The 12062-nt window shown below is 39.3% G+C and overlaps 1 protein-coding gene across 1 annotated transcript; it reads left to right on the forward strand.

Annotated features, from left to right (window-relative positions):
- Positions 1 to 6063: 6063 nt before the first annotated feature.
- Positions 6064 to 6978, forward strand: LOC110923964 (uncharacterized mitochondrial protein AtMg00810-like). Its single transcript, XM_022168015.1, has one exon. It carries the CDS (start codon positions 6064 to 6066, stop codon positions 6976 to 6978), a length of 915 nt encoding a protein of 304 aa, XP_022023707.1.
- Positions 6979 to 12062: the final 5084 nt, after the last annotated feature.

The raw sequence follows: 12062 nt of genomic DNA on the forward strand, positions 1-12062 counted from the left end.
TGAACGCTCAAGATCTATGCTCCTTTTGAATGCCCCTAACTGAAGAGGTAGATTGTTGAATTTCCGGTTTTTCAAAGCTTTATGAGTTTGTGCAAAAGGTTTTCCCAAGACTAAAGGAGCGTCATCGAGGATGACAAAGTCGGTTGGGATTACCATTTGATTTGTTTGAACCAAAACATCTTCAACTACACCGATTGATTTTATCACTTTTCGATCGGATAGAAAAATGGGTATTTGAAATGGAGTAAAGTCACTAATACTTAATTTTTCAAAAATGTAGTTAGGCATTATGTTAACACAAAGATCTTTATCAATGGTGATATTACTAATAAATGAATTTTGAAAGAAACATGGAACCGGTGTAATGTTAATTTCAAAAGGATCTTCTTTTATTAGCGAGGTTTGATCATTAGTTAACTTAACACTTACTATTTCTTTGATTTTAGCACTAGTGTTTAACTCTTTTAAAAACTTGGCATGAGGGGTTACTAAACAATGATTTTCGAAAGTAGGTGACAAGAGATTAATTTCTTCAAAATTAGACTCTTCTTGTAATTTAACATTATCGGACTCACCTTTTTCGTTGTTTAACTCATGTGTCGGTTTTTCACTTTCTTGTTCTTCCATTTTTACATTTTCAACTATCTCTACGTTATTATTACAATTTAATTCTTCTCTTGCGCGGGACTCCTCTTCCCTTGCGCGAGATTCTTTCATGTAACGTTCGATAGTTTTAATGTGTTCTAATATCCTATTGGTTACTTCGGTGAGAGAAAAAGAATTTGGATCCTCAAAGCTTGAATCCGGTTGTTCGATCCTTGGTTCCTCATAGTACTCATATGAAGTAGATGGTTCACACCATTGTTCTTCATTGTGAGTATATGATGGATAAGGGTCGAAACTTTGTTCTTCATAGTACTCATATGAGGTGGGTTGTTCACGCCATGGTTCCTCATAATAAGAGTATGAAGGTGGTGGCTCATATCTTGAGTCTTCAAAGTATGAGTATGAAGGCTCATACCTTGGTTCATCAAAATATGAGTATGAGGGAGGAGGTTCATACCTTTGGTCTTCATAGGATGTGTATGAAGTTGATGGCTCGTACCTGGGCTCCTCATAATGGTTGTATGAATTGGATGGTTGATATGAGTTACTATATTGAACCGAGCGTGTGTTACGACAATTAGTGCAATAATTACCCCTATAATCATCCTCATCATAGGTGTAGTTGTAACCTCCTGAGTATTGATCCATAAGAATCACTCAGCAGACCACAACTGAGTCTCGGGACCAGAAAACAAAAACAAAGACGGAAACAGAAGCTGGACACGGCCCCGTGTTGGGTGAACACGGCCCCGTGTTCAGGGTCTGTATCTGGGCGTTTTAATTAAAGTTACTGGTCACGTTGGACACGGGGGCGTGTTCAGTGAGCACGACTCCGTGTTCAGACTCTGTATCTGGGTATCTAACTAAAAATATGCAGCACGGGGGCGTGTTCAGTGAGCACGGCCCCGTGTTCAGGCTACTGTGAATGCAAACTAATCTAAAATGCAGAAAAATATGCGCGCGTTTTGAAAAGGTTTTGAAAAACTGATTAGGCTGTTGATTTTAAGCTTTCTTAAAATCCTTGTGTCCCCGGCAACGGCGCCAAAAACTTGATGTGTGCGAGGTGTTATATATTTTTTATGTATATTTTAAGCCCTTTTACACTTTTTAGCCAAGTTTTAAATTTATAAAACACGATATTTACTAACACTAGACACACATATGGGCAAGTGCACCCATCGTGGACGTAGTATAGTGTTGGTAAGATACCGAGGTCGTCCAAGGACACAAGAGCTTTTAGTACCGGTTTATCCTCAACGTCTAATCAAATCAAAAAGTTAGAAAAAGGTTTTAAACTAGAAAAATAAAAACTAACTAAATGCTGAAAAATAAAATAAAAACAGATAGACAAGATGAATCACTTGGATCCGACTCGTGTATTAGTATAACCTTTGATTATTTTCGCACTTTTGCACTTGTTTAAGAGATTATCTTAGTTATTGTAGTAGGCCCCTCTTTTGAAGGCGACGTTACCCTCAATCCAGTAGTTTGAGTCAGCAAGGATACAATCCTAAAGGGTTGGATTATTGGAAGATAATGAATTAAGTTATTAATGCAAATTATGGTAGGCCCCGCTTTTGGCGGTGACGTTACCCTCGGCTAAGTAGTCTGAGTCAGCAGGGATACAGTCCTAAATAGCCGGGTTATAGTATTAATAGTAGTTAACTTATGAGGGGGTCAAAGAGTTTGGATCCCCGCCATCCAATACCTATGGGCATTGAAGGAGATCCTACTAAATTTGACCCAGGTCCCTTGTAGGACCTCTAAACGCTGAACAAGGGCAAGACCCTTACCAAACCGTTCCCTTAACCCCCGACCAGGTAGCCAACACACCTCCATATAGACCGTGGAGATATGAATGGTGAAAATCTTTTATTTTATATAGACAGTAAAATAATGCCAAGACACCACGGACAAACGATAAGGAAAGATCACCTTCAACATAAGTAACTAGTTATTAAAGTCATTAATACAAAACCGAATAAAAATTGCAAAAGATTAAAAATAAAAAGTATTATACTAAACACTTGTCTTCACCAAGTGATGTAAGAGACTTAGGCAAACATGGCCTTGATTGTCAAGAACTCTTACTATCAATCTTGGATCCCGAGACGACTCACACACTCTACGATGGACAATGGATGATGGTGGTGGATGATGGTGTTATGGTGGTGGTGGGTGGTGGATGAAGTGTGAGAGAGGTGGTGTGCCAAGGGATGAGTTGGAATGAAACCAAGCACTCCTATTTATAGGCTGAACAGAAGGCTGGGCACGGCCCCGTGTCCGCTGGACACGCCCCCGTGCCCGTCTGACACTCTCTCTTCATTAATTGTAATTCGCAATTACAATTAATGCGCCTGCTGTACTTTCGCCACGCCCCCGTGCTCACTGGACACGGCCCCGTGGTGGGCAATAGAAGCTTCTATAGGTTTGTCTTTTCTGCTGCTTCTTGGGCACGGCCCCGTGCTGGCTGAGCACGGGGCGTGTTCAGTCTTCTGTTTTCTCTTCTTTGCTTGGGAGGATGCCGTTGAGGGTTCGGGCAATCTACTTTTGTTCCTTTTCTTGTATTTATGCTAGAATTAGCTGTCTTTTTGCTTCTTTTGTGTATTTGAGCTCATTTCATCCTGAAAATACAAAAGGAAGACAAAAACACTCTTTTTCCAACATTAGTACTTAAAAAGGGTTTGTTTTATGCCTCATTTGATGTAATTTATATGTTGCTTTTTACACACATCAGGTATTAAGCAGGTTCACATGTTATGTTATTATTGTAATTGTTATGTTTAGTGGGTTGTATTAACTAGGCCGGGTGATAGGTGGATGGTGAGAACTAAATGTTAGTACATGTAACAAGTTGCGATGTATGCTATGGTTAAATGTGTTACATGATCACTTATTGCTTGTTGCATGACGTTAAGTGTATATATTTCATGTGTGCAACTTGTGACGAAATACGTGTTTAGACGTGAATACTAAACTGATTGTTACTGGTAAACCATGATAGGACGTATTTAATCAACTGTTAAACAAGTAACATAATCTACCGAGCAATCAAAGGTGAGTTCACTACTTTGAGCATGTGTCCCGGTGGTTGGGACAGTCAGTGGGTATCCCGGGGAGGGATAAATCTTTTGGGTAAAACTGGGATGTTGGATAATATTCTCACTCTCTATCTCTTAAGTCCCATCTTTTGCTATCGTGGGTAGTAGCGGGGTATTAGTTGGTAGCGCTACTTAGGTTTGGCACCCACACCCTGTTCCTGAGAGAGGGCGGGTGTGAACTAATGACCCAGTCGGGCCCAGTGCTTTGATAGGAGCACTGGGGAACGGGCAAAACATACATCAGGAGCCGTCTTGTTCAGTATCGAGATATTATCAACATTGCTTTCGTATTTGTTAAACAGACTGGATTAACTACTTGGTAACTAACGTTTTATTAAAACTGTGAACTCGCCAGCTTTGTCTGATACACTTGTTGCATGCTCGCAGGTCGTTAGGTATTCTGGATTGAGGAACTTGCTGTCTGAGGAAGCTGGAGTGGTCATGGGTCGACTGAAGAGATTCATGAGATGTTCTTGATATTATAACTTGGCTTATTGATACTGTTTGACTTTAGTTTTCTATTTTGCTTCCGCTGAACTTACTGGGATTTACTAAACTTATTATTGGTATAATTCTTTAATAATTGGTATTTATTTACAAACTTATCATGAGTTCAATATGATTGGTGGCTCGTTATTGGTTTGTCACACGCCCAGCAGGGACACTCCCTAGGTGGTATTTTGGGGGTGTGACAACAAGTATTTGAAATTTTTCGACAATTCTACATCTTTGTCAAAACCCAATTTAATTACACCGTTAAATCTATACAATGCGATAATGGAAAAGAATATGACAACAATAATTTTCACCATTTTTGCAATAATCATGGCATTACTTTTCGTTTCTCTTGTCCCCACACGTCCTCTCAAAATGGAAAAACGGAAAGAAAAATTCGATCTGTTAATAACCTTATGCGAACTCTTCTAGTACACTCCTCCACTCCTAACAACCTCTCGCATCATGCCCTACAACATGCTACATATCTTCACAATATCACTCCTTCTAAACTTCTACAAAACAAAACACCCACCTCTATTCTATTTCATCGCACACCCACATACTCCCACCTACGAGTTTTCGGATGCCTTTGCTTTCCTCTTTTCCCATCAACAACCATTCACAAGTTACAACAACGCTCCGCTCCTTGCATCTTTCTAGGTTATCCAACAAATCATCATGGATACAAATGTTACAATCCCTCAACCCGTACAATCTCTATATCCCGTCATGTCATATTCGATGAGAATTCCTTCCCTTTCTCCAAAACCCACAAACCCACTCCACAAACCTACCACTTTCTTTCAACAGATCCACACCCCTCATTTTGGGTTCCCAACCCAGCCCAACCTCAACAGACTCAAACACAACCTTCGGCCCAAACGTCTCCTCACCAATCTCCTTCACCTACGGCCCAATTTCCTCCAGCCCAACCATCTCACTCTTCCTCTCCATCGACTCCTCACTCAACTCCACCATCTTCTCCTCAACCAAATCAAAAAACTTCAGAATCTCACCACCCTTCTCCGCATCCCGAACCCTCTCCTCATGCTTCTCCTTCAACGGATGACATCCCACCAGCCGTGACCTCCACTTCCCAAAATATTTCTACCACCGATCAACATACACAACCTACACGTACTATACACACCCGAAGTATGTCTGGTATTTCCAAACCAAAACAAATATTCAATCTTAATTGTTCAACAACCATTTCACCTCTTCCCCGAAACCCTATTGATGCCCTTAATAACAAGGATTGGAATGAGGCCATGCACGACGAATACCGTGCCCTTATTAAAAATAAGACTTGGGTTTTGGTTCCCCGGCATCCCAACATGAATATTGTACGTAGCATGTGGATCTTCCGTCATAAAAAGAACTCCAATGGACACTTGGAACGATATAAAACAAGACTCGTTTGTGATGGACGCTCACAACAAGTAGGTATCGATTGCGGTGAAACATTCAGCCCGGTTGTCAAACCGGCAACAATCCGAACTGTTTTAACATTAGCAGTCTCAAACAAATGTCCGATTCACCAACTCGATGTGAAAAACGCTTTTCTACAAGGTCATTTACAAGAAATGGTATACATGCACCAACCATTAGGATTTCGGGACAAAAGAATTCCGGGTCACGTTTGCTTACTAAAGAAATCGTTATACGGCCTCAAACAAGCCACGCGAGCATGGTACCAACGTTTTACCGTTCATGTATCTCGTATGGCTTTTTACCACAGTTGCTCGGATCACTCTCTTTTCATCTATATAAAAGGGGTCGCGACATCGCCTACCTTTTATTGTACGTCGATGATATAATTTTGGTCACTTCAACAGATCGTATTCGGGCTCACTTCATGACATCGTTGTCAAAAGAGTTTGCCATGAAGGACTTAGGTCCTTTAAGCTACTTTCTCGGAATTGCAGTAAACAAAAATGGGACTTCTCTTTTCTTATCACAAGAAACTTATGCACAGGACATACTAAAAAGGGCCAAAATGCAAACGTACAATCCAACAATCACACCTGTGGATACCAAGCAAAAGCTAAGCGCTTCGGATGGAGATCTACTTGTCGATGGCACCGAATACCGGCAACTTGTGGGAGCGCTTCAATACCTTACGTTCACCCGACCCGACATCACCTACGCGGTCCAACAAGTATGCATGAACATGCAAGCACCACGCACGTCTCACATGCATGCTCTCAAGAGGATTTTGTGCTACATCAAAGTAACAATACATGTTGGGCTAACCATTTCACCAACAAAGTCCTCGTCACCTATTTCCTACACAGACGCAGATTGGGGCGGTTGTCCCGATACTCGCCGCTCCACATCCGGATACTGTGTTTACATGGGTGACAACTTAGTTTCATGGTCGTCGAAGCGCCAACCAATTTTGTCCCGTTCAAGCGCCGAGGCCGAGTACCGCGGAGTTGCAAATGTGGTCTCCGAAGTGTGTTGGCTTCGAAACTTATTGTTAGAATTACACAAACCGCCAACACATGCAACTCTAGTCTATTGTGACAACGTTAGTGCAATTTATCTCTCGGAGAATCCGGTTCAACACCAACGCACGAAACACATCGAAATGGACATCCATTTCGTACGGGAAAAAGTTGCACGCGGTCAAGTTCGGGTTCTTCACGTGCCATCCAGGTATCAAGTAGCCGATATTTTTACAAAGGGTCTCCCACGGATTCTTTTCAAAGATTTTCGAGCCAGTCTTAACGTTCAGCCACTCCACGTTTCGACTGCGGGGGTATATTAGCAAGGCATAAATCACTGCATAACTACCTCATGGTATTTTCGGAAGAATCCCAAGATTTCGGTTTGATTGAAGATTGTAATCACAGATTGATTGAAGAATTTTTGTATCACATTGATTGTATGATTATCTTTTTCCATACTTAGAATAGGAAACTCATGTATATAAGTCAACACATTGAGAGGAATGAGATCATCGAAAACCATACATTTTCAAAAATAATAGTTAGTTTGTTTTTAGTCTGGTTTTAGAAGATATTATAACACAGAAAGCAAACACCAAATCTTTAGATCATTAGCAATGCATCCGACCTCACGAACTTCCATAGTGGATTTCTCCTATCAAAACTCCTCCTCACGAACCTCCTTCCATTTTTATCTTCTTCCTCTCTTTCATATTTGGTTCGTAGAGGTCCTTACAAAAGGCTTTTTGTCTCTGATATAAATTTTTTTTATGTTTTTGTCTAACTCAATGCCACATCACTACATTTTCAAGGATGTGCATCAAAGATGTTGTTAGGTCCCCGAACCCTCAAACAGAATATAGAATCTAAGAAAATAGACATAGTCAACAAATCTAATATAGTAATCAAAGATGGCATTGATTTATCCCCCTCTACCTTGTTAGTGTATGCCCTTTTTGTCCATAAGTTATGATCAACTCTATTTATTTAATACTCACCCACTGAATTTAAAGATAAGTATAATAATAAATAAAGATGTCTTAAAACAAGACAAAGTTTAGAAAAGGATATCTACTTGGATAATTTGTTGTGTTGCATTGTCACGTTGAAACAAGTTTTGTATTATAGTATAAAGTGAAAACTACAACATTCTTGTAAATTTTATTTAGAAATATATGTTTAAGTATTTCTATTTCCAAAGTCATTGATACCATCAAGAAATTTTTTTTATAGCAACATATTGAATGTTCATTAAATAAAACAACTTTATATCTTTTACTGATTGGTTTTTATGAGCTTTTACTTCGTGTGTTTTTTTAACAGTAAACTTCATTAGAAATGTGACGCCAGCCCAAAACGGGTTGCCAAACTACAACAAACAATTACATAGACACAAATTTACACCACGTTTCCCACGAAACATCTTTGTGTTTCGATCTAATAGAAACCCTCAAGTAACTCAAAGCCTTCACCTCGTTGCATATTGACTCTATTCTAATCGGTTTGTTTGAGAATTTGAAGTCGTTCCAGGCCCTCCATAACATCCAGCACAATCACAACCCTCCCAAAATATTTCCGACACCCCTAAAATATTTAGAACACCCCTATATGCCTTAAAATATACCCCGTATACGTAAAATGGCCCTAAATACCTTTAATTTTGCAAAAATAAAATAAAAACAAGAAATTAGGGCGCTCGCGGGCCGCGAAGACCTTGTCGTCGGGTTACGCGGGGCGCGACAGCTCTAGATCAAGGCGACACCCTGAGCTGCCACGTGGCAGCATCGTGTCAGCTCTACACTTGTGACCAGACCAAGCTAAACCCTACACACCCTACGTCACGGGCCGCGAAGGCTTTGCCTTCGGCTTACGCGGGGCACGACAAGGTGGACGAACAGAACTATAAATAGAGGCCATCGGCTCTCATTTTGAATTCGTTCAACACTCGACTTTCTCTCTCAATTCTACATAGCAATTATTATACTCGGGCATAATACCCCTCAAATTAGCAAAGCTTTGCCTCGTTATAAGTATCATAGCCCCCGGTTACGTATTAGATACACTGCCCGATTGATCTAGCGCTCCGTAACGGCTGTCGAGGCTCTACCCGACGTAGTCGTTGGAGTTCTGTCTCGGGGATGGTATAATTAATGTAAATATTGGGTTATTATACTAACGTGTGTGCATTGTTTAATTAATAGATAATAGCCAGGAAAATTAAAAGGAAAACCCTAAAGTTGCAATGTGAGTAATCTCCTTTTTTTTGTAAACCTTTTTACAAACTGTTTTTACAAAACCTTAATTGTTTTTACATTATAATTGACAGTGATTGAGTATTTGTAATTCTACAATTATCGTCGGTATGTTGGGGTTTTGTATACAAAATTTGTTACTACACTGTGAGTAGTAACATGACCACAAGTCGGGTTGACAGTACCGTGAGTGGTAATTAAAGTAGAAAAATAAACAAATGTAATTGCGAGATCGCACTCAATAACTATAAACTGATAAAACCTGTCTTGATTAAATTGAGATTCACTCACTAGTATTTCCCACTGACAAAATGTTTTTAAACGCATTTCAGGTAACAAAATGTGAAAGCCAAATAGAAGCCAGCTGAACAACACTGAAGGTTTGGAAAAGTGGCTATAAAAGTTACCAAAAATAAAGAGGATGTTTTTATTCAATAAAATAGGGTTTATTCCTATAAACATGTTTGTAATTAAAACTTGGGAATTTCCCATATGTTTAATATTATGAAAATGTGGTGTTTTACTCTGATAAAATATTTCCTAACTATGGTCCTGATGAAATTTCCGCTGCCAATTATGATAAACACCGGTACCACTATCTCTGAGTAGGTCGCGGCCGCCCGCCTCCCGAGGCAGGGGTCGGGGGTTGCGACAAGCACCCAACAACAATGATTCCCTGAATAGCCTCCTTCGCTTGATCCGAGATCCTCAAGGAGGATGCCAATTCAAGAAGGTCCCTGAAAGGAAAGGCAAAAATGCTTAGCTCCTTACACCTCGAGGTGACTCGTGCTAATTCAAGAAAGTCTCTGAAAGAAAAGGTAAAAATGCTTAGCTCCTTACACCACGAGCTGACCCGATGCCAGAAAACCAATGCAAAATAATAAGTTGTAAAAATGTGGTCAACCGATTCCTTTCCAAAGTTACTTCGTGTTTTCTTAACCTTCTATTTTAATATAGAGTGAATTGCAGATTTTGTCCTTTATCTTTATACCTGATTGCAGGCGGTGTCCTTTATCTTTAAAATTGACGAGTTTTGTACTTTATGTTTTAAAGTCCTGCACGTTATATCCTTTAGGCCTAACCCAGTTAATTTTTTTCGTTAAATCTGCTCACATGCCTTGCACATGAGGGTAATTTTGTCAATCTACCTAATTTAATTTGTTTTTTTACAATTAAAAATCAAAATTTCACTCTCTCTCCTACCATTTTTCTTTCTCATCTCTCTCTAAAATTGCATAATATCAATCTGTCATAAAGGAGAGAGATGGTTTCCAAGATCTGGCCACAACCATAATGAAAACAACAAATCCGGCCACCGCTACAACCTCTTGAAACCCTTGAACACCTTCAAAAGAACAAATCATTTTCAAACACTTGATTTCTGGTTCTCACTTGTTAAACATAGGAAAAGACAAAACACATGCATCTGGGATTACTTGTTCTTTTGTAGAACACAGATTGAGCCGGATCTGCCCATCGGAATCCTTGGTAGCAAGAATCGCAACTCGATTACCCGAGCGCCCTTGCATATCGATTCACCCCGTTACTTGTTGTCGTCGTAGCGTTACACTCGGCTTCATTGACGATGTCGGAGTGTGTGTATTTGTCGACTGGTAGAAGTGCAGGTTCTGCCATTGTAGGTGGAAGTGAAGGGGATGACCGTTACTTGTGTCTAAACCCTACACTACAAACACCACACCCACAGCCAGAGATCCGGATCTGGATCGGAATGGATTAGACTAAACATCACTCTTCCACTCTCTCTCTCTTTCCACCATTTCTCTCTCTAGAAATCTGTTCTGCGATGGTACAGAGAGAAGACGTTTGGAGGTTGAAATTGGGGATTCTAAAGAGACCCCACATGAAGCTATGAGGAACAGATAGAACAGTTGTAAATTGACTTAAGGTTTTGCAGGTTTTTAAATAGTTTTAAAGATGAAATGGAGGATGAGGGACATGAAAATTTACAGGGATGATGATTGATTTATGATGTACCAGATGTGAATTTAGAGATGAACTTTGAATCCTAAAAGAAACCATAGGGAATTTGGGTTTATATATATTTTAATTAATATATTTTTAATTAAATGCTTAAAATTACAAAAGTACCCTCATGTGACTTGCACATGATCTTATTTAACGTTAAAAACAAACTCAGTTAGGGCTAAAGGACAAACCGTGCAACAATCTGAAACGTAAAGTACAAAACTCGTCAATTTTAAAGATAAAGGACACCGCCTGCAATTAGGTATAAAAATAAAGGACAAAATTTGCAATTCACTCTTTAATATATTTTGTAAAAGGAAGTATTTATTTGGAAAATCATTAACAGCCAAAAGTTTTAGATTGGAAATACACATAGAGTCGTGTGTGATAAGAAAACAATTTCAAACAAGGTACATATATAATCATAAATACATTTGTATTAAAACAAGTTTATATACATATCAGTTAAAAGATTTTTTATGGTTACATAAATGTCTTGTAACTATATTAGGTGTTCATTAGCTATTAGGCTGAATAGTGTGGTTTGGCATCCCAACCACATCAGCTCTTTAATACCCCAAACACCGCTTCGGAGGCGCCAACGACACCCATATGAGTGCAATAACAAGCGCTAATAACATCTTCTAATATGTGTGTGAGTTGGACTAATGAGAGTGGCACAAAGTAAGAGTCCAGGCGCCAAAGGGCACCCCTCCACATAGTGTAGTCTTAGACTATGTGTTGTGTGTTAACTAAACCCACTGTCACATAAGAACTTGACCATTAATTAAGGGTCCTAATATTAACACATGGTAAATCCTTATTTACACATGGTGTATACGGGCCGTATACAGTTATACGACCCGTATATAATAAAATAAAACTAACACGTCAGTTTTTTTTCATTCCATACGGGCCGTATAACTGTATACGGCCCGTATACAACATGTGTAAAGAATTTGGCTGGTCGTATACAATGGATACGAACAATGTATACGGGCCGTATAACTATATACGGCCCGTATGAAAAGAAAATTAGATTTTACCCAAAGTATTTAATGGATTTAAGGTGTCAATCACACTAGACATTTTACAGTCGTTAGGTGGTCAAATCTTTCTAAAAGTAGAAAAAAATAAAACTTTAACAAGTAACAAAGATTGAAAAA

This window comes from Helianthus annuus, chromosome 17 (genome assembly GCF_002127325.2).
Source record: "Helianthus annuus cultivar XRQ/B chromosome 17, HanXRQr2.0-SUNRISE, whole genome shotgun sequence".
NCBI lineage: Eukaryota > Viridiplantae > Streptophyta > Magnoliopsida > Asterales > Asteraceae > Helianthus > Helianthus annuus.

Coding starts and splice junctions, on each gene's coding strand:
- LOC110923964 (XM_022168015.1), top strand. CDS start 6,064: ATGACATCGTTGTCAAAAGAGTTTGCCATGAAGGACTTAGGTCCTTTA.